At 44.3% G+C, this 24,458-nt stretch overlaps 1 protein-coding gene across 1 annotated transcript in view; it reads right to left on the bottom strand.

The window, feature by feature from the left end:
• The window catches only part of LOC119923409 (cilia- and flagella-associated protein 65-like), a gene marked incomplete at its 3' end in the record, with an annotated part of 198,524 nt that overhangs the window by 59,693 nt on the left and 114,373 nt on the right, over positions 1 to 24,458 (bottom strand). The window contains exons 17-20 of the mRNA XM_038742808.1: positions 17,724 to 17,889; positions 14,482 to 14,610; positions 7,812 to 8,025; positions 4,352 to 4,480 (exon numbers count right to left, since the gene is read on the bottom strand). Coding sequence (XP_038598736.1) covers positions 4,352 to 4,480; positions 7,812 to 8,025; positions 14,482 to 14,610; positions 17,724 to 17,889 — 638 coding nt within the window. The remainder of the gene's footprint in view (positions 1 to 4,351; positions 4,481 to 7,811; positions 8,026 to 14,481; positions 14,611 to 17,723; positions 17,890 to 24,458) is intronic.

The raw sequence follows: 24,458 nt of genomic DNA, 5'->3' as shown, positions 1-24,458 counted from the left end.
CGCTTAGTACAGTGCTCTGCACAAAGTAAGTGCTCAATAAATATGATTGATTGATCATTATAATTATTATTATTAATCCAGTGCTTTGCACCCAATAAGTGCTCAATAAATTCAATCGTATTTATTGAGCGCTTACTGTGTGCAGAGCACTGTACTAAGTGCTTGGGAAGTACAAGTCGGCAACATCTAGAGACGGTCCCTACCCAACAGCGGGCTCATAGTCTAGAAGGGGGAGATGGACAACAAAACAAAACATGTTAACAAAATAGAATAAACAGAATAAACATGTACAAATAAAATCAATCAATAAATAGAGTAATAAATCCGTACAAACATCTATCCACATATACAGGTGCTGTGGGGAGGGGACGGAGGTAAGGTGGGGGGATAGTACAGTGCTCTGCACACAGTAAGCGCTCAATAAATACGAATGAATGAATGAATGAATGAATGGGGAGGGGGAGGAGGGGGAGAGGAAGGAGGTAAGGCGGGGGGGATAGTACAGTGCTCTGCACACAGTAAGTGCTCAATACTATCCATATATACAGGTGCTGTGGGGAGGGGGAGGAGGTAAGGCGGGGGGGATAGTACAGTCCTCTGCACACAGTAAGCACTCAATAAATACGAATGAATGAATGAATGAATGAATGGATGAGTGAATGAATGAATGAATGGGGAGGGGTAGGAGGGGGAGAGGAAGGAGGTAAGGCGGGGGGGATAGTACAGCGCTCTGCACACAGTAAGTGCTCAGTACTATCCATATATACAGGTGCTGTGGGGAGGGGAAGGAGGTAAGGTGGGGGGGATAGTGCAGTGCTCTGCACACAGTAAGCACTCAATAAATTCGAATGAATGAATGAATGAATGGGGAGGGGGAGGAGTGGGAGAGGAAGGAGATAAGGCGGGGGGGGGGATAGTACAGTGCTCTGCACACATTAAGTGCTCAATACTATCCATATATACAGGTGCTGTGGGGAGGGGAAGGAGGTAAGGCGGGGGGGATAGTACAGTCCTCTGCACACAGTAAGCACTCAATAAATACGAATGAATGAATGAATGAATGAATGGATGAGTGAATGAATGAATGAATGGGGAGGGGTAGGAGGGGGAGAGGAAGGAGGTAAGGCGGGGGGGATAGTACAGCGCTCTGCACACAGTAAGTGCTCAGTACTATCCATATATACAGGTGCTGTGGGGAGGGGAAGGAGGTAAGGTGGGGGGGATAGTACAGTGCTCTGCACACAGTAAGAGCTCAATAAATACGAATGAATGAATGAATGAATGAATGAATGAATGAATGAATGGGGAGGGGGAGGAGGGGGAGAGGAAGCAGGTAAGGCGGCGGGGATAGTACAGTGCTCTGCACACAGTAAGTGCTCAATACTATCCATATATACAGGTGCTGTGGGGAGGGGAAGGAGGTAAGGCGGGGGGGATAGTACAGTGCTCTGCACACAGTAAGCGCTCAATAAATACGAATGAATGAATGAATGAATGAATGGGGAGGGGGAAGAGGGGGAGAGGAAGGAGGGGGCCAGTTAATAAACACGATTAACTGGCTGATCAATCAATCAATCAATCAATCGTATTTATTGAGCACTTACTGTGTGCAGAGCACTGGACTAAGCGCTTGGGAAGTCCAAGTTGGCAACATCTAGAGACAGTCCCTACCCGACAGCGGGCTCACAGGCTAGAAGGGGGAGACGGACAAAAAAACAAAACATGTTAACGAAATAGAATAAATGGAATAAACGTGTACAAATAAAATAAATCAATAAATAGAGTAATAAATCCGTACAAACATCTATCCATATATACAGGTGCTGTGGGGAGGGGACGGAGGTAAGGCGGGGGTGGGGATAGTACAGCGCTCTGCACACAGTAAGTGCTCAGTACTATCCATATATACAGGTGTTGCGGGGAGGGGAAGGAGGTAAGGCGGGGGGGGATAGTACAGTGCTCTGCACACAGTAAGCGCTCAATAAATATGAATGAATGAGTGAATGAGTGAATGAATGGGGAGGGGGAGGAGGGGGAGAGGAATCAATCAATCAATCAATCGTATTCATTGAGCGCTTACTGTGTGCAGAGCACTGGACTAAGCGCTTGGGAAGTAGGAATGAGGGGGCCAGTTAATAAATACGATTAACTGGCTGATCAATCAATCAATCAATCAATCGTATTTATTGAGCGCTTCCTGTGTGCAGAGCACTGGACTAAGCGCTTGGGAAGGACAAGTCGGCAACATCTAGAGACGGTCCCTACTCCCTCTCGGGAGGACGGCTCCCCCGGATCTAAAGCAGCGTGGCAGAGCGGATGGAGTCCGGGCCTGGACATTGGAAGGTCAGGAGATCAGAGCCTGTCGACTCTCTAGACTGTAAACTCGTGGTGGGCAGGGAATGCGTCTGATTAATAATAATAATAATAATAATGATGGTAATAATAGTGGTATTTCATTCATTCATTCATTCAATCGTATTTATTGAGCGCTTACTGTGTGCAGAGCACTGCACTAAGCGCTTGGGAAGTAGGAAGGAGGGGGCCAGTTAATAAATACAATTAACTGGCTGATCAATCAATCAATCGCATTTATTGAGCGCTTACTGTGTGCAGAGCACTGTACTAAGCGCTTGGGAAGTAGGAATGAGGGGGCCAGTTAATAAATACGATTAACTGGCTGATCAATCAATCAATCAATCGTATTTATTGAGTGCTTACTGTGTGCAGAGCACTGGACTAAGCGCTTGGGAAGGACAAGTTGGCAACATCTAGAGACGGTCCCTACTCCCTCTCGGGAGGACGGCTCCTCCGGATCTAAAGCAGCGTGGCAGAGCGGGTAGATCCCGGGCCTGGACATTGGAAAGTCATGAGATCAGAGCCTGTCCACTCTCTAGACTGTAAACTTGTGGTGGGCAGGGAATGTGTCTGATTAATAATAATAATAAGAAGAAGAATAATGATAATAATAGTGGTATTTCATTCATTCATTCATTCAATCGTATTTATTGAGCGCTTCCTGTGTGCAGAGCACTGCACTAAGCCCTCGGGAAGTAGGAAGGAGGGGGCCAGTTAATAATTACGATTAACTGGCTGATCAATCAATCAATCGTATTTATTGAGCGCTTACAGTGCAGAGCACTGTACTAAGCGCTTGGGAAGTAGGAATGAGGGGGCCAGTTAATGAATACGATTAACTGGCTGATCAATCAATCAATCAATCAATCGATTGCATTTATTGAGCGCTTACTGTGTGCAGAGCACTGGACTAAGCGCTTGGGAAGGACAAGTCGGCAACATCTAGAGACGGTCCCTACTCCCTCTCGGGGGGACGGCTCCCCCGGATCTAAAGCAGCGTGGCAGAGCGGGTAGATCCCGGGCCTGGACATTGGAAAGTCATGAGATCAGAGCCTGTCGACCCTCTAGACTGTAAACTTGTGGTGGGCAGGGAATGTGTCTGATTAATAATAATAATAAGAAGAAGAAGAAGAATGATAATAACAGTGGTATTTCATTCATTCATTCATTCAATCGTATTTATTGAGCGCTTACTATGTGCAGAGCACTGGACTAAGCGCTTGGGGAGTAGAAGTCGGCAACAAATAGAGACGGTCCCCACCCAACTACGGGCTCCCAGTCTAGGAGGGGGCTGATGAGCCCTGCCCAGGGGTGCTGGGGTTGTCTCCTCTCCTGAATCTTAATAAATGCCATTATTATTACTAGTAGTAGTAGTAAGTGCTTAACAAATACCATCATTATTATTATTATTATTCTCTTGTCCTCTCCCAAGTGCTTGGTACAGTGCTCTAGACCGTGAGCCCGCTGTTGGGTAGGGACCGTCTCTAGGTGTTGCCAACTTGTACTTCCCAAGCGCTTAGTCCAGTGCTCCGCACACAGTAAGCGCTCAATAAATACGACTGAATGAATGAATGAATGCTCTGCACACGGCAAGTGCTCAATGTACGACAAGAGAAGCAGCGTGGCTCACTGGAAAGAGCCCGGGCTTTGGAGTCAGAGGTCATGAGTTCAAATCCCGGCTCTGCCAACTGTCAAGTGGGTGACTTTGGGCGAGTCACTTCACTTCTCAAATCCCGGCTCCGCCGCTTGCCAGCTGTGTGACTTTGGGCAAGTCACTTCCCTTCTCTGTGCCTCAGTGACCTCATCTGCAAAATGGGGATTAAGACTGTGAGCTCCGCGTGGGACAACTGGATCTCCTTGTATCCCCCCCCAGCGCTGAGAACAGTGCTTTGCACATAGTAAGCGCTTAACAAATACCATCATCATCATCATCCTCTCGGCTCCCCCCGCCTTCGGCCTCAGCCCGCCGTTTCCGTCGACGCCCGCCCCGGCTCACCATGTAGTAGGCACCACGCTGATGTTCTTGAAGAGCAGCAGGAAGACGGAAGGTTTAGCATCCAGAGGAGCGGCTCCAAAGTTGAAGTCCAGCCCGCCGGTGGTGTTGACCGGCGGGATCCGCTGGACCCTGGGAAGCGGGAGAGGAAGGGGCAGCCCCCCGGCGAAGGGGGCAACATTCACCCTCAATAAATACCATTGATTAATTGATTGATTCTCCCTTCGCCAGCCCTCGCCCACCCCACTCAATAAACACCACTGATTGATTGATTCTCCCTCGCCCACCCCACCGTCCCGCACCCAGGAGGCCGCCCTTCTATCCCCACGAAGGACAGGGACCGTGTCTCTAGAATAATAATAATAATACTACTGATTGTGGTCTTTGTGGTCTTTGTTAAGCGCTTACTATGTGCCAGGCTCTGGAAGAATAATATTGATAGTGAAGGTACTTGTTAAGCGCTTACTATCAATCAATCAATCGTATTTATTGAGCGCTTACTGTGTGCAGAGCACTGGACTAAGCGCTTGGGAAGTCCAAGTTGCCAACATAGACGGTCCCTACCCGACAGTGGGCTCACAGTCTAAAAGGGGGAGACAGAGAACAAACTACTAACATACTAACAAAATAAAATAAATAGAATAGATATGTACATGCAAAATAAATAAATAAATAAATAGAGTAATAAATATGTACAAACATATATATATATATATATATATATAGGTAATATATACATATATATACACATGTATATACATATATACACACATATATATATATATATATATATATATATATATATATATATATATGCATATATATACATATATACAGCTTACTATGCACCAAGCACTATTCTAAGCGCTGGGGGGGATACAAGGTCATCAGGTGGTCCCACATGGGGCTCACAGTCGTCATCCCCATTTGACAGATGAGGTCACTGAGGCTCCGAGAAGTGAAGTGACTTGCCCAAGGTCACAAAGCAGACATGGTGTCGAGCCAGGATTCGAACCCATGACCTCTGACTCCAAAGCCCGGGCTCTTGCCACTGAGCCACGCTGCTTCTCTTGTTAAGTGCTTACTATGTGCCAGGCTCTGTAATAATAATATTAATAATGAAGGTATTTGTTAAGCGCTTACTGTGCGCCAAGCACTATTCTAAGTGCTGAGGGGGGATACAAGGTCATCAGGTGGTCCCACGTGGGGCTCACAGTCGTCATCCCCATTTGACAGATGAGGTCACTGAGGCTCTGAGAAGTGAAGTGACTTGCCCAAGGTCACAAAGCAGACATGGTGTCGAGCCAGGATTCGAACCCATGACCTCTGACTCCAAAGCCCGGGCTCTTGCCACTGAGCCACGCTGCTTCTCTTGTTAAGCGCTTACTATGTGCCAGGCTCTGTAATAATAATATTAATAATGAAGGTATTTGTTAAGCGCTTACTGTGCGCCAAGCACTATTCTAAGCGCTGGGGGAGATACAAAGTCATCAGGTGGTCCCACGTGGGGCTCACAGTCGTCATCCCCATTTGACAGATGAGGTCACTGAGGCTCCGAGCAGTGAACTGACTTGCCCAAAGTGACACAGCTGACAAGTGTCAGAGCCAGGATTCGAACCCACAACCTCTGACTCCCAAGCCCAGGCTCTTTCCACTAAGCCACACTGCTTCTCTACTAAGCCACGCTGCTTCTCTTATCCGCTCCTCATTTTCCAGATGAGGGAACTGAGGCCCAGAGAAGTGAAGTGACTTTTCATTCATTCATTCATTCAATTGTATTTATTGAGCACTAACTGTGTGCAGAGCACTGGACTAAGCGCTTGGGAAGTACAAGTTGGCAACATATGGAGACGGTCCCTACCCAACAGTGGGCTCACAGACTAGAAGGAGGATTCATTCATTCAATCGTATTTATTGAGTGCTTACTGTGTGCAGAGCACCGTACTAAGCGCTTGGGAAGTCCAAGTTGGCAACATCTAGGGACGGTCCCTACCCAACAGTGGGCTCACAGTCTAGAAGGGGGATTCATTCATTCATTCATTCAATCGTATTTATTGAGCGCTTACTGTGTGCAGAGCACTGGACTAAGCGCTTGGGAAGTCCAAGTTGGCAACATCTAGAGACGGTCCCTACCCAACAGCAGGCCCACAGTCTAGAAGGGGGAGACAGACAACAAAACAAACCATATTAACAAAATAAAATAAATAGAATATGTAAATATGTCCAAGTAAAATACATAGAGTAATAAATCTGTACAAATATTCATTCATTCATTCAATCGTATTTATTGAGCGCTTACTGTGTGCAGAGCACCGTACTAAGCGCTTGGGAAGTCCAAGTTGGCAACATCTAGAGACGGTCCCGACCCAACAGTGGGCTCACAGTCTAGAAGGGGGATTCATTCATTCATTCAATCATATTTATTGAGCGCTTACTGTGTGCAGAGCACCGTACTAAGCCCTTGGGAAGTACAAGTTGGCAACATCTAGAGACGGTCCCGACCCAACAGTGGGCTCACAGTCTAGAAGGGGGATTCATTCATTCATTCAATCATATTTATTGAGCGCTTACTGTGTGCAGAGCACCGTACTAAGCCCTTGGGAAGTCCAAGTTGGCAACATCTAGAGATGGTCCCGACCCAACAGTGGGCTCACAGTCTAGAAGGGGGATTCATTCATTCAATCGTATTTATTGAGCACTTACCGTGTGCAGAGCACTGGACTAAGCGCTTGGGAAGTCCAAGTTGGCACATCTAGAGACGGTCCCTACCCAACAGCGGGCTCACAGTCTAGAAGGCCGGTTCTTTCCATTAGACCAGGGGATGGGTGGGGTGATCAGGGAGCAGCTTCCGTGCCCCTTTCTGGGGTGACCCCCGGTCCTCAATCAATCAATCAATCAATCATATTTATTGAGCGCTTACGGTGTGCAGAGCACCGGACTAAGCGCTTGGGAAGTCCAAGTGGGCAACATCTAGAGACGGTCCCGACCCAACAGTGGGCTCACAGGCTAGAAAGGGTATTCATTCATTTAATGGTATTTATTGAGCGCTCACTGTGTGCAGAGCACTGGACTAAGCGCTTGGGAAGGACAAGATGGCAACATCTAGAGACGGTTCCGACCCAACAGTGGGCTCACAGGCTAGAAAGGGTATTCATTCATTTAATGGTATTTATTGAGCGCTTACTGTGTGCAGAGCACTGGACTAAGCGCTTGGGAAGTCCAAGTTGGCAACATCTAGAGACGGTCCCGACCCAACAGTGGGCTCACAGTCTAGAAGGGGTATTCGTTCATTTAATGGTATTTATTGAGCGCTTACTGTGTGCAGAGCACTGGACTAAGCGCTTGGGAAGTCCAAGTTGGCAACACCTAGAGACGGTCCCTACCCGACAGCGGGCTCACGGGCTAGAAGGACTCCCACCCTGGGCCCTTCTCGAGGGTCCCCCGGGGTCCTCCGGTTGCTCACGAGTGGCGGGTGGGCTCCTTGTGGAGCAGCTCCGGCGGGGTGGGATCCCGGGCCAGGTATTTGTTGAGGGTCTCCAGGGAGAAGAGCCGCCACAGATGGGTCCGGGTGATGCCCTGGGCACTGCCCGCCGCGTAGGCGTCCAGGACAGCCAAGGCCGGGTACACGCCCGTCGCCGTCGCCCTGCACAGAGCCCGCCGCTCCCCCAGCTCCGAGCCTGGAGGGAAGACAAAGGCCGTTGGGGGCTGAGGACCCTTGGATCAATCAATCAATCACCAATCATATTTATTGAGCGCTTACTGTGTGCAGAGCACTGTACTAAGCGCTTGGTAAATCCAAGTTGGCAACACATAGAGACGGTCCCTACCCATGGTGCTTGTTAGGTGCTTACTATGTAATAATCATCACAATAATGATGGTGTTTGTTAAGCGCTTACTATGGGCCCTGTTCTAAGCTCTGGGGAGGTTACAAGGTGATCAGGTTGTCATTCATTCATTAAATCGTCTTTATTGAGCGCTTACTGCGTGCAGAGCACTGGACTAAGCGCTTGGGAAGTCCAAGTTGGCAACACATAGAGACGGTCCCTACCCATGGTGCTTGTTAGGTGCTTACTATGTAATAATCATCACAATAATGATGGTGTTTGTTAAGCGCTTACTATGGGCCCTGTTCTAAGCTCTGGGGAGGTTACAAGGTGATCAGGTTGTCATTCATTCATTCATTCAATCGTATTTATTGAGCGCTTACTGTGTGCAGAGCACTGTACTAAGCACTTGGGAAGTCCAAGTTGGCAACACATAGAGACGGTCCCTACCCATGGTGTTTGTTAGGTGCTTACTATGTAGTAATAATCACAATAATGATGGTATTTGTTAAGCGCTTACTATGGGCACTGTTCTAAACTCTGGGGAGGTTACAAGGTGATCAGGCTGTCATTCATTCATTCATTCAGTCGTGTTTATTGGGACCGTCTCTATTTGTTTCCGACTTGTACTTCCCAAGCACTTATGTCCAGTGCTCTGCACACAGTAAGCGCTCAATAAATACGATTGAATGAATGAATTTATTGAGCGCTTACTGTGTGCAGAGCACTGGACTAAGCGCTTGCGAAGTGCAAGTTGGCAACACATAGAGATGGTCCCTACCCATGGTGTTTGTTAGATGCTTACTATGTAATAATAATCACAATAATGATGGTATTTGTTAAGCCCTTACTATGTGGACTGTTCTACGCTTTGGGGAGGTTACAAGGTGATCAGGCTGTCATTCATTCAATCGTATTTATTGAGCGCTTACTGTGTGCAGAGCACTGTACTAAGCGCTTGGGAAGTACAAGTTGGCAACACATAGAGACGGTCCCTACCCATGGTGTTTGTTAGGTGCTTACTATGTAATAATAATCACAATAATGACGGTATACGTTAAGCGCTTACTATGTGCACTGTTCTAAGCTCTAGGGAGGTTACAAGGTGATCAGGCTGTCATTCATTCATTCATTCAATCGTATTTATTGAGCGCTTACTGTGTGCACAGCACTGGACTAAGCGCTTGGGAAGTCCCAGTTGGCAACATATAGAGACGGTCCCTACCCATGGTGTTTGCTAGGTGCTTACTATGTAATAATCATCACAATAATGATGGTATTTGTTAAGCGCTTACTATGGGCCCTGTTCTAAGCTCTGGGGAGGTTACAAGGTGATCAGGTTGTCATTCATTCATTCATTCAATCGTATTTATTGGGATCGTCTCTGTTGCCGACTTGTACTTCCCAAGCGCTTATGTCCAGTGCTCTGCACACAGGAAGCGCTGAATAAATATGATTGAATGAATGAATGAATTTATTGAGCGCTTACTGTGTGCAGAGCACTGGACTAAGCGCTTGGGAAGTCCAAGTTGGCAACACACAGAGACGGTCCCTACCCATGGTGCTTGTTAGGTGCTTACTATGTAATAATAATCACAATAATGATGGTGTTTGTTAAGCGCTTACTATGGGTACTGTTCTAAGCTCTGGGGAGGTTACAAGGTGATCAGGCTGTCATTCATTGAATCATATTTATTGAGCGCTTACTGTGTGCAGAGCACTGGACTAAGCGCTTGGGAAGTGCAAGTTGGCAACACATAGAGATGGTCCCTACCCATGGTGTTTGTTAGGTGCTTACTATGTAAGCACCTAAGCACGCTGAGAAACAGCGTGGCTCAGTGGAAAGAGCCCGGGCTTTGGAGTCAGAGGTCATGGGTTCAAATTCCGCCTCCACCAGTTGTCAGCTGTGTGACTCTGGGCAAGTCACTTAACTTCTCTGGGCCTCAGTTACCTCATCTGTAAAATGGGGTTTAAGACTGTGAGCCCCCTCGTGGGACAACCTGATCACCTTGTATCCTCCCCAGCGCTTAGAACAGTGCTTTGCACGTAGTAAGCGCTTAATAAATGCCATCATTATTATTATTATTATTATGTAATAATAATCACAATAATGATGGTATTTGTTAAGCGCTTACTATGTGGACTGTTCTACGCTTTGGGGAGGTTACAAGGTGATCAGGCTGTCATTCATTCAATCGTATTTATTGAGCGCTTACTGTGTGCAGAGCACTGTACTAAGCGCTTGGGAAGTCCAAGTTGGCAACACAGAGATGGTCCCTACCCATGGTGTTTGTTAGGTGCTGTGGGGAAGGGAAGGAGGTAACAAATAAAATAAATAAATAAATAAATAGAGTAAAAAATATGAACAAACATATATCCATCTATACATGTGCTGTGGGGAAGGGAAGGAGGTAACAAGTAAAATAAATTGAGTAATAAATATGAACAAACATGTATCCATCTATACAGGTGCTGTGGGGAAGGGAAGGAGGTAACAAGTAAAATAAGTAAATAAATAGAGTAATAAATACGAACAAACATATATCCATCTATACAGGTGCTGTGGGGAAGGGAAGGAGGTAACAAGTAAAATAAATCAATAAATAGAGTAATAAATACGAACAAACATAGATCCATATATGTTATTTTGCTAGTATGTTTGGTTTTGTTGTCTGTCTCCCCCTTTTAGACTGTGAGCCCACTGTTGGGTAGGGACTGTCTCTAGATGTTGCCGACTTGGACTTCCCAAGCGCTTAGTACAGTGCTCTGCACACAGTAAGTGCTCAATAAATATGACAATGATTGATTGATTGATTAACAAGTAAAATAAATCAATAAATAGAGTAATAAATACGAACAAACATATATCCATCTATACAAGTGCTGTGGGGAAGGGAAGGAGGTAACAAGTAAAATAAATCAATAAATAGAGTAATAAATACGAACAAACGTATATACATATATACAGGTGCTGTGGGGAAGGGAAGGAGGTAACAAGTAAAATAAATAGAGTAATAAATACGAACAAACATATATCCATCTATACAGGTGCTGTGGGGAAGGGAAGGAGGTAACAAGTAAAATAAATTGAGTAATAAATATGAACAAACATGTATCCATCTATACAGGTGCTGTGGGGAAGGGAAGGAGGTAACAAGTAAAATAAGTAAATAAATAGAGTAATAAATACGAACAAGCATATATCCATATATTTTATTTTGTTAGTATGGTTGGTTTTGTTGTCTGTCTCCCCCTTTTAAACCGTGAGCCCGCTGCTGGGTAGGGACTGTCTCTAGATGTTGCCAACTTGGACTTCCCAAGCGCTTAGTCCAGTGCTCTGGACACAGTAAGCGCTCAATAAATATGATTGATTGATTGATTAACAAGTAAAATAAATCAATAAATTGAGTAATAAATACGAACAAACATATAGCCATCTATACAGGTGCTGTGGGGAAGGGAAGGCGGTAACAAGTAAAATAAATCAATAAATAGAGTAATAAATATGAACAAACATATAGCCATCTATACAGGTGCTGTGGGGAAGGGAAGGAGGTAAGAAGTAAAATAAATCAATAAATAGAGTAGTAAATATGAACAAACATATATCCATATATTTTATTTTGTTAGTATGTTTGGTTTTGTTGTCTGTCTCCCCCTTATAGACTGTGAGCCCGCTGTTGGGTAGGGGCCGTCTCTAGATGTTGCCGACTTGGACTTCCCAAGCGCTTAGTCCAGTGCTCTGCACACAGTAAGCGCTCAATAAATACGATTGATTGATTGATTGATTGATTGATTAACAAGTAAAATAAATCAATAAATAGAGTAATAAATACGAACAAACATGTATCCATCTATACAGGTGCTGTGGGGAGGGGAAGGAGGTAACAAGCAAAATCAATCAATAAATAGAGTAGTAAATACGAACAAACGTATATGCATATATACAGGTGCTGTGGGGAGGGGAAGGAGGTAACAAGTAAAATAAATAAATAGAGTAATAAATACGAACAAATATATATACATATGTACAGGTGCTGTGGGGAAGGGAAGGAGGTAACAAGTAAAATAAATAAAGTAATAAATACGAACAAACATATATCCATCTATACAGGTGCTGTGGGGAAGGGAAGGAGATAATAAGTAAAATAAACAAAAGAATAGAGTAATAAATATGAACAAACATAGATCCATATATTTTATTTTGCTAGTATGTTTGGTTTTGTTGTCTGTCTCCCCCTTTTAGACTGTGAGCCCGCTGCTGGGTAGGGACCGTCTCTATGTGTTGCCGACTTGGACTTCCCAAGCGCTTAGTCCAGTGCTCTGCACACAGTAAGCGCTCAATAAATACGATTGATTGATTGATTGAAGGAGGTAACAAGTAAAATAAATCAATAAATAGAGTAATAAATACGAACAAACATATATCCATCTATACAGGTGCTGTGGGGAGGGGAAGGAGGTAACAAGTAAAATAAATCAATAAATAGAGTAATAAATACGAACAAACGTATATACATATATACAGGTGCTGTGGGGAAGGGAAGGAGGTAACAAGTAAAATAAATAGAGTAATTAATACGAACAAACATATATCCATCTTTACAGGTGCTGTGGGGAAGGGAAGGAGGTAACAAGTAAAATAAATTGAGTAATAAATATGAACAAACATGTATCCATCTATACAGGAGCTGTGGGGAAGGGAAGGAGGTAACAAGTAAAATAAATCAATAAACAGAGTAATAAATACGAACAAACATAGATCCATATATTTTATTTTGTTAGTATGTTTGGTTTTGTTGTCTGTCTCCCCCTTTTAGACTGTGAGCCCACTGTTGGGTAGGGACTGTCTCTCTACATTGCCAACTTGGACTTCCCAAGCACTTAGTCCAGTGCTCTGCACCCAGTAAGCGCTCAATAAATACAATTGATTGATTGATTGATTGATGGAGGTAACAAGTAAAATAAATCAATAAATAGAGTAATAAATACGAACAAACATATCAATCAATCAATCGTATTTATTGAGCGCTTACTATGTGCAGAGCACTGGACTAAGCGCTTGGGAAGTACAAATTGGCAACACATAGAGACAGTCCCTACCCAACAGTGGGCTCACAGTCTAAAAGGGGGAGACAGAGAACAGAACCAAACATACCAACAAAATAAAATAAATAGGATAGAAATGTACAAGTAAAATAAATAAAGAAGTGAATAAATAGAGTAATAAATATGTCCATCTATACAGGTGCTGTGGGGAGGGGAAGGAGGTAACAAGTAAAATAAACCAATAAATAGAGTAATAAATACGAACAAACGTATCTACATCTATACAGGTGCTGTGGGGAGGGGAAGGAGGTAACAAGTAAAATAAATCAATAAATAGAGTAATGAATACGAACAAACATATAGCCATCTATACAGGTGCTGTGGGGAAGGGAAGGAGGTAACAAGTAAAATAAATCAATAAATAGAGTAGTAAATATGAACAAACATATATCCATATATTTTATTTTGTTAGTATGTTTGGTTTTGTTCTCTGTCTCCCCCCTTCTAGACTGTGAGCCCACTGTTGGGTAGGGACTGTCTCTAGATGTTGCCGACTTGTACTTCCCAAGCGCTTAGTCCAGTGCTCTGCACCCAGTAAGCGCTCAATCAATACGATTGATTGATTGATTGATGGAGGTAACAAGTAAAATAAATCAATAAATAGAGTAATAAATACGAACAAACATATCAATCAATCAATCGTATTTATTGAGCGCTTACTATGTGCAGAGCACTGGACTAAGCGCTTGGGAAGTACAAATTGGCAACACATAGAGACAGTCCCTACCCAACAGTGGGCTCACAGTCTAAAAGGGGGAGACGGAGAACAGAACCAAACATACCAACAAAATAAAATAAATAGGATAGAAATGTACAAGTAAAATAAATAAAGAAGGGAATAAATAGAGTAATAAATATGTCCATCTATACTGCGGGGAGGGGAAGGAGACAGTCCCTACCCAACAGCGGGCTCACAGTCTAAAAGGGGGAGACGGAGAACAGAACCAAACATACCAACAAAATAAAATAAATAGGATAGAAATGTACAAGTAAAATAAATAAAGAAGGGAATAAATAGAGTAATAAATACGTCCATCTATGCTGCGGGGAGGGGAAGGAGGTAACAAGTAAAATAAATCAATAAATAGAGTAATAAATACGAACAAACGTATACACATCTATACAGGTGCTGTGGGGAGGGGAAGGAGGTAAGGCGGAGAGAGGGAGGATGAGTCTCGTGGCATGGGAGGCTGTGGCACCTTGGCGGTTGAGGATGGCACCGCTGATGACCCAGGAGTAGAGTAGCCGTCGGGTGGGCCTGGCGATCAGCCGGACGGAGGCCTTCGAGCGGGCGGCCACGGTCCCCTCGGCCTGCTCCAACTCCAAAGCTGCTCGGGACACGCGTGACGGGGGACCCGGTTGGGTGGGCGACCCCTCGCCCCCTTCCCCCGTGCCCCCTTCGCCCCGCTAGCCCCAGTGGGGAACCCCCCCTTAATAATAATAACAATAATAATGGCATTTATTCATTCGTATTTATCGAGCGCTTACTGTTTTTTGGTTTTTGTAATGGCATTTATTAAGCGCTTACTATGTGCCAAGCACTGTTCTAAGCGCTGGGGAGGTTACAAGGTGATCAGATTGTCCCATATGGGGCTCACAGTCTTCATCCCCATTTTCCAGATGAGGTCACTGAGGCCCAGAGGAGTGAAGTGACTTGCCCAAAGTCACCCAGCTGACCGTTGGTGGAGGCGGGATTTGAACCCATGACCTCTGACTCCAAAGCCCGGGCTCTTTCCACTGGGCCAAGCTGCTTCTCTAAGCAGCTTGCTTCTACTTCTACTGCTTGCTCTGCTTCTACTGTGTGCAGAGCACTGGACTAATCAATCAGTCAATCAATCATATTTATCGAGCGCTTACTGGGTGCAGAGCACTGGACTAATCAACCCATCCATCAATCAATCAATCAATCGTATTTATTGAGTGCTTACTGTGTGCAGAGCACTGGACTAATCAATCAATCAATCGTATTTATTGAGAGCCTACTGGGTGCAGAGCACTGGACTAATCAACCCATCAATCAATCAATCAATCATATTTATTGAGCGCTTACTGGGTGCAGAGCACTGGACTAATTAATCCATCCATCAATCAATCAATCGTATTTATTGAGCACTTACTGGGTGCAGAGCACTGGACTAATCAACCCATCAATCAATCAATCAATTGTATTTATTGAGCGCTTACTGGGTGCAGAGCACTGGACTAATCAATCCATCAATCAATCAATCGTATTTATTGAGCGCTTACTGGGTGCAGAGCGCTGGTCTAGTCACCCCATCAATCAATCAATCAATCGTATTTGTTGAGGGCTTACTGGGTGCAGAGCACTGGACAAATCAGTCCATCAGTCAATCAATCAGTCGTATATATTGAGCGCTTACTGTGTGCAGAGCACTGGACTAATCAATCCATCAATCAATCAATCAATCGTATTTGTTGAGTGCTTACTGGGTGCAGAGCACTGGACTAATCAACCCGTCCATCAATCAATCAATCGTATTTGTTGAGCACTTACTGGGTGCAGAGTACTGGAATAGTCAATCAATTAATCGTATTTATTGAGCACTTACTGGGTGCAGAGCACCGGACTAATCAACCCATCCATCAATCAATCAATCGTATATATTGAGCGCTTACTGTGTGCAGAGCACTGGACTAATCAACCCATCCATCAATCAATCAATCGTATTTATTGAGCGCTTACTGGGTGCAGAGCACTGGACTAATCAACCCATCCATCAATCAATCAATCGTATTTAGTGAGCGCTTACTGGGTGCAGAGCACTGGACTAATCAACCCGTCCATCAATCAATCAATCGTATTTGTTGAGCACTTACTGGGTGCAGAGTACTGGAATAGTCAATCAATTAATCGTATTTATTGAGCACTTACTGGGTGCAGAGCACCGGACTAATCAACCCATCCATCAATCAATCAATCGTATATATTGAGCGCTTACTGTGTGCAGAGCACTGGACTAATCAACCCATCCATCAATCAATCAATCGTATTTATTGAGCGCTTACTGGGTGCAGAGCACTGGACTGATCAACCCATCCATCAATCAATCAATCGTATTTAGTGAGCGCTTACTGGGTGCAGAGCACTGGACTAATCAACCCGTCCATCAATCAATCAATCGTATTTAGTGAGCGCTTACTGGGTGCAGAGCACCGGACTAATCAACCCATCCATCAATCAATCAATCGTATTTATTGAGCACTCACTGTGTGCAGAGCACTTGACTAATCAGTCCATCCATCAATCAATTAATCGTATTTATTGAGCGCTTACTGGGTGCAGAGCACTGGACTAATCAACCCGTCCATCAATCAATCAATCGTATTTATTGAGCGCTTACTGCGTGCAGAGCACTGGACTAATCAACCCGTCCATCAATCAATCAATCGTATTTAGTGAGCGCTTACTGGGTGCAGAGCACTGGACTAATCAACCCATCAATCAATCAATCAATCATATTTATTGAGCGTTTACTGGGTGCAGAGCACTGGACTAATCAATCCATCCATCAGTCAATCAATCAATCACATTTATTGAGCGCTTACTGGGTGCAGAGCACTGGACTAATCAATCAATCGTATTTATTGAGCGCTTACTGTGTGCAGTGCCCTGGAGTAATCAGCCCATCCACCAATCAATCGTATTTATTGAGCGCTTACTGGGTGCAGAGCACTGGACTAATCAATCAATCAATCAATCATATTTATTGAGCGCTTACTGCGTGCAGAGCACTGGACTAATCAACCCATCCATCAATCAATCAATCGTATTTATTGAGCGCTTACTGGGTGCAGAGCACCGGACTAATCAACCCGTCCATCAATCAATCAATCATCATCATCATCATCAATCGTATTTATTGAGCGCTTACTATGTGCAGAGCACTGGACTAAGCGCTTGGGAAGGACAAACTGGCAACATCTAGAGACGGTCCCTACCCAACAGCGGGCTCACCGTCTAAAAGGGGGAGACGGAGAACAAAACCAAACATACTAACAAAATAAAATAAATAGAATAGATAGGTACAAATAAAATGAATAAATAAATAGAGTAAAAAATACGTCCAAACATATACACATATATACAGGGGCTGTGGGGACTTATCGTATTTAGTGAGCGCTTACTGGGTGCAGAGCACTGGACTAATCAATCAATCAATCATCGTACTTGCTGAGCGCTTACTGGGTGCAGAGCGCTGGACTAATCGATCCATCAGTCGGTCAATCCATCAATCACGTCCCCACGGGGGACAACCCGGTCACCTTGTATCCGCCCCTGCGCTTAGAGCGGTGCTTTGCACGTAGTAAGCGCCTAATAAATGCCATTATGGTTATTATGGTTATTATTATTATTGTTATTATTATTATTATTATTATTATTATCATCATCTCCCCCCCGTCCCCAGTGGGCCGGCCTCACCGAGGGGGTCTCGGCGGACGCGTTCGGGGTCGCAGGGTCCGCTGAGCGTCTGGTCCACCCGCAGCCGGTAGCGCAGGGCGCAGGCCCCGTCGTTGAGCAGCACCAGTGTCCTGGCCTCCTCCTCGTGGACCAGCACAGGCCCAAAGTCCAGCTCCTCCTCTTTCACCTGGGGATATAATGAAAATAATAATAATAATGATAATAATAATAATAATAATAATAATAATAATAGCATTTTAGACTGTGCGCCCACTGTTGGGCTCTCCATCCCCCCCATCTTACCTCCTTCCCTTCCCCACAGCACCTGTATAGATGGATATATGGTTGTACATATTTATTCCTCTATTTATTTATTCATTTATTTATTTTACTTGTACATTTCTATCCTACTTATTTTATTTTGTTGGTATGTTTGGTTCTGTTCTCTGTCTCCCCCTTTTAGACTGTGAGCCCACTGTTGGGCTCTCCATCCCCCCCATCTTACCTCCTTCCCTTCCCCACAGCACCTGTATAGATGGATATATGGTTGTACATATTTATTCCTCTATTTATTTATTTATTTATTCATTTATTTATTTTACTTGCACATTTCTATCCTACTTATTTTATTTTGTTAGTATGTTTGGTTCTGTTCTCTGTCTCCCCCTTTTAGACTGTGAGCCCACTGGTGGGTAGGGACTGTCTCTATGTGATGCCAATTTGTACTGCCCAAGCGCTTAGTCCAGTGCTCTGCACATAGTAAGCGCTCAATAAATACGATTGATTGATTGATTGATTGACTGTATAGATGTATATATGTTTGTACATATTTTTTACTCTATTTATTTATTTATTTGTACATATAATAATAATAATAATAATAATAATAATGACATTTATTAAGCGCTTACTATGTGCAAAGCGCTGTTCTAAGCGCTGGGGGGATACAAGGTGATCAGGTTGTCCCCCGTGGGGCTCCCAGTCCTCATCCCCATTTTACAAATGAGGGAACGGAGGCTCCGAGAAGTGAAGTGACTTGCCCAAGATCACACAGCAGACATATGGTGGAGCCGGGATTCGCACCCATGACCTCTGACTTCAAAGCCCGGCCTCTTTCCACCGAGCCACGCTGCTTCTCAACATATCTATTCTATTTATTTTATTTTGTTAGTATGTTTGGTTTTGTTCTCTGTCTCCCCCCTTTAGACTGTGAGCCCGCTGTCGGGTAGGGACTGTCTATGTTGCCAATTTGTACTTCCCAAGCGCTTAGTCCAGTGCTCTGCACATAGTAAGCGCTCAATAAATACGATTGATGATGATGATGATGTTGGGTAGGGACTGTCTCTATATGTTGCCAACTTGGACTTCCCAAGGTCTGCACACAGTAAGTGCTCAATAAATACGATTGATTGATTGTTAAGCGCTTACTATGTGCAAAGCACTGCTCTAAGCACTGGGGAGGTTACCAGGTGATCAGGTTGTCCCACGTGGGGCTCCCAGTCTTCATCCCCATTTTCCAGATGAGGTCACTGAGGCTCAGAGAAGTGAAGGGACTTGCCCAAAGTCACCCAGCTGGCAAGTGGCAGAGCCGGGATTTGAACCCATGGCCTCTGACTCCAGAGCCCGGGCTCTTTCCACTGAGCTGCCCTGGATCAATGTCCGCCCCCACCCAGCCACCCCAGGCTCAACTGGTCAGTCCGGGGGTGGGGGAGATCTGCCTGAAGGCCATAATAATAATAATAATAACGGCATTTATTAAGCACTTACTATGTGCCAAGCAATCAATCAATCAATCAATCAATCTTATTTATTGAGCGCTTACTACGTGCAGAGCACTGTACTAAGCGCTTGGGAAGTACAAATTGGCAACACATAGAGACAGTCCCTACCCAACAGTGGGCTCACAGTCTAAAAGGGGGAGACAGAGAACAGAACCAAACATACCAACAAAATAAAATAAATAGGATAGAGATGTACAAGTAAAATGAATAAATAAATAAATAGAGTAATAAATATGTACAACCATATATCCATATATACAGGTGCTGTGGGGAAGGGAAGGAGGTAAGATGGGGGGGATGGAGAGGGGGACGAGGGGGAGAGGAAGGAAGGGGCTGAGTGTGGGAAGGCCTCCTGGAGGAGGTGAGCTCTCAGCAGGGCCTTGAAGGGAGGAAGAGAGTGAGCTTGGCGGAGGGGCAGCACTGTTCTAAGCGCTGGGGAGGTTACAAGGTGATCAGGTTGTCCCACGGGGGCTCACAGTCTTCATCCCCATTTTCCAGATGAGGTCACTGAGGCCCAGAGAAGTGAAGTGACTTGCCCAAAGTCACACAGCTGACAATTGGCAGAGCTGGGATTGGAACTCATGACCTCTGACTCCAAAATAATAATAATAATGGCATTTATTAAGCGCTTACTATGTGCAAAGCACTGTTCTAAGCGCTGGGGAGGTTACAAGGTGATGAGGTTGTCCCACAGGGGGCTCACGGTCTTCATCCCCATTTTCCAGATGAGGTCACTGAGGCCCGGAGAAGTGAAGTGACTTGCCCAAAGTCACCCAGCTGACAATTGGAAGAGTCAGGATTTGAACCCATGACCTCTGACTCCAAAACCCGGGCTCTTTCCACTGAGCCACGCTGCTTCTCCTCCCTCCTCCTCCAAGAGGCCTTCCCAGACTGAGCCCCCTTTTCCCTCCCCTCCTCCCCATCCCCCCCGCCCTACCTCCTTCCCCTCCCCACAGCACCTGTATATATGTTTATACAGATTTATTACTCTATTTATTTTACTTGTATATATTTACTATTCGATTTATTTTATTAATGATGTCCCTATAGCTCTAATTCTATTTGTTCTGACGATTTTGACCCCTGTCTCCATGTTTGGTTTTGTTCTCTGTCTCCCCCTTCTAGACCGTGAGCCCGCTGTGGGGTAGGGACCGTCTCTAGATGTTCCCAACTTGTCCTTCCCAAGCGCTTAGTCCAGTGCTCGGCACACAGTAAGCGCTCAATAAATACGATTGAATGAATGAATGAATTAATTAATTAATTACTTAATCCCCCTTCTAGACTGTGGGCCCACTGTCGGGTAGGGACCGTCTCTAGATGTTGCCAACTTGTCCTTCCCAAGCGCTTAGTCCAGTGCTCTGCACACAGTAAGCGCTCAATAAATACGATTGAATGAATGAATGAATGAATTCCCCCCTCCCTCCTTTATTTCTTTCTATTTATGCCTGTCTCCCCCTCTAGACTATCAGCTCCTTGTGGGCAGGGAATGTGTCAGTTCATAATTCATTCAATCGCTGTGAGCCCACTGTTGGGTAGGGACCGTCTCTAGATGTTGCCAACTTGGACTTCCCAAGCGCTTAGTCCAGTGCTCTGCACACAGTAAGCACCCAATAAATACGATTGAATGAATGAATGAATATTGAGCGCTTACTGTGTGCAGAGCACTGGACTAAGCGCTTGGGAAGTACAAGTTGGCCACATATAGAGACGGTCCCTACCCAACAGTGGGCTCACAGTCTAGAAGACTGATGGTATTTGTTAAGTGCTTACTATGTGCTGAGCACTGTTCTGAGCGCTGGGGTAGATACAAGGTCATCAATCAATCAATCAATCAATCAATCGTATTTATTGAGCGCTTACTGTGTGCAGAGCACTGGACTAAGCGCTTGGGAAGTCCAAGTTGGCGACATATAGAGACGGTCCCTACCCAACAGTGGGCTCACAGTCTAGAAGACTGATGGCATTTGTTAAGTGCTTACTATGTGCTGAGCACTGTTCTGAGCGCTGGGGTAGATACAAGGTCATCAATCAATCAATCGTATTTATTGAGCACTTACTGTGTGCAGAGCACTGTACTAAGCGCTTGGGAAGTACAAGTTGGCGACATATAGAGACGGTCCCTACCCAACAGTGGGCTCACAGTCTAAAAGACTGTGTTTTACATCAGGTTGTTCCACATAATAATAATACTAATAATGATGGCGTTTGTTAAGCGCTTACTATGTGCAAAGCACCGTTCTAAGCGCTGGGGAGGGGAAACAAGGTAATGAGGTTGTCCCATGTGGGGCTCACAGTCTTCATCCCCATTTTACAGATGAGGGAACTGAGGCTCAGAGAAGGTAAGTGACTTACCCAAGGTCACAACAGCAGACATGTGGCGGAGCCGGAATTCGAACCTATGATCTCTGACTCCAAAGCCCGGGCTCTTTCCACTGAGCCACACTGCTTCTCCTGAGGCTCCCAGTCTTCATCCCCATTTTACAGATGAGGTAACTGAGGCACAGAGAAGTTAAGTGGCTTGCCCAAGGTCACACAGCAGACAAGTGGCGGAGCTGGGATTCGAACCTATGATCTCTGACTCCAAAGCCCGGGCTCTTTCCACTGAGCCACGCTGCTTCTCCTGAGGCTCCCAGTCTTCATCCCCATTTTACAGATGAGGTAACTGAGGCACAGAGAAGTTAAGTGGCTTGCCCAAGGTCACACAGCAGACAAGGGGCGGAGCCGGGATTAGAACCCGCGTCCTCTGACTTCCAAGCCCGGGCTCTTTCCACTGAGCCACGCTGCTTCTTATTCCTCTACTGTCCTTTCCCAAGCGCTCAGTCCAGTGCTCTGTACACACTAAGCCCTCAATAAATATGACTGAATTATTATTATTATTATTATTATTATTATTTACAGTATTTGTTCAGCACTTACTATGTGACAGGCACTGTAATAATAATAATAATAATAATGATAATGATGATGGCATTTGTTAAGTGCTTACTATGTGCAAAGCACTGTTCTAAGCACTGTACTAGAGAAGTAGCGTGGCTCAGTGGAAAGAGCCCGGGCTTTAGAGTCAGAGGTCGTGGGTTCAAATCCCGGCTCTGCCAATTGTCAGCTGGGTGACTTTGGGCAAGTCGCTTCACTTCTCTGGGCCTCAGTGACCTCATCTGGAAAATGGGGATGAAGACCGTGAGCCCCCTGTGGGACAACCTGATCACCTTGTAACCTCCCCAGCGCTTAGAACAGTGCTTGGCACATAGTAAGCACTTAATAAATGCCATCATCATCAGTTTTATTATTACAACCTGATCACCTTGTAACCTCCCCAGCGCTGTGAAAAGTGCTTTGCACGTAGTAAGCGCTTAATAAACACCATTATTATTATTATTATTACAACCTGATCACCTTGTAACATCCCCAGTGCTTAAAACAGTGCTTTGCACATAGTAAATGCTTAATACATGCCATTATTATTATTATTATTACAACCTGATCACCTTGTAACCTCCCCAGTGCTTAGAACAGTGCTTTGTACATAGTAAGCGCTTAATAAACACCATTATTATTATTATTATTATTACAACCTGATCACCTTGTAACCTCCCCAGCGCTTAGAACAGTGCTTTGCACATAGTAAGCACTTAATAAACGTCATCATTATTATTATTATTATTACAACCTGATCACCTTGTAACCTCCCCAGCACTTGGAACAGTGCTTTGCACATAGTAAGTGCTTAATACATGCCATTATTATTATTATTATTATTACAACCTGATCACCTTGTAACCTCCCCAGCGTTTAGAACAGTGCTTTGCACATAGTAAGCGCTTAATACATGCCATCATTATTATTATTATTATTATTATTACAACCTGATCACCTTGTAACCTCCCCAGCGCTTAGAACAGTGCTTTGCACATAGTAAGCGCTTAATACATGCCATCATTATTATTATTATTATTATTACAACTTGATCACCTTGTAACCTCCCCAGCGTTTAGAACAGTGCTTTGCACATAGTAAGCGCTTAATACATGCCATCATTATTATTATTATTATTATTATTATTACAACCTGATCACCTTGTAACCTCCCCAGCGCTTAGAACAGTGCTTTGCACATAGTAAGCGCTTAATACATGCCATCATTATTATTATTATTATTATTACAACCTGATCACCTTGTAACCTCCCCAGCGCTTGGAACAGTGCTTTGCACATAGTAAGCGCTTAATAAACACCATCATCGTTATTATTATTATTACAACCTGATCACCTTGTATTGTGTACCTTGTATTGTATTATTATTATTACAACCTGATCACCTTTTTAGACTGTGAGCCCACTGTTGGGTAGGGACTGTCTCTAGATGTTGCCAATTTGGACTTCCCAAGCGCTTAGTACAGTGCTCTGCACATAGTAAGCGCTCGATAAATACGATTGATGATGATGATCACCTTGTAACCTCCCCAGCGCTTAGAACAGTGCTTTGCACATAGTAAGTGCTTAATAAATGCCATCAGTATTATTATTATTATTGTTACAACCTGATCACCTTGTAACCTCCCCAGCGCTTAATAAATGCCATCATTGTTATTATTATTATTACAACCTGATCACTTTGTAACCTCCCCAGCGCTTAGAACAGTGCTTTGCACATAGCAAGCGCTTAATAAATGCCATTATTATTATTATTATTATTACAACCTGATCACCTTGTATCCCCCACAGCGCTTAGAACAGTACTTTGCACATAATAAGAACTTAATAAACGCCATCATTATTATTATTACAACCCGATCACCTTGTAACCTCCCCAGCGCTTAGAACAGTGCTTTGCACATAGTAAGCACTTAATAAACCCCATCATTATTATTATTATTATTACAACCTGATCACCTTGTAACCTCCCCAGCACTTAGAACAGTGCTTTGCACATAGTAAGCGCTTAATACATGCCATCATTATTGTTATTATTATTATTA

This window comes from Tachyglossus aculeatus, unplaced genomic scaffold, assembly GCF_015852505.1.
Source record: "Tachyglossus aculeatus isolate mTacAcu1 unplaced genomic scaffold, mTacAcu1.pri scaffold_194_arrow_ctg1, whole genome shotgun sequence".
Classification (NCBI taxonomy): domain Eukaryota; kingdom Metazoa; phylum Chordata; class Mammalia; order Monotremata; family Tachyglossidae; genus Tachyglossus; species Tachyglossus aculeatus.
This window is presented reverse-complemented; position numbering and strand designations above follow the sequence as displayed.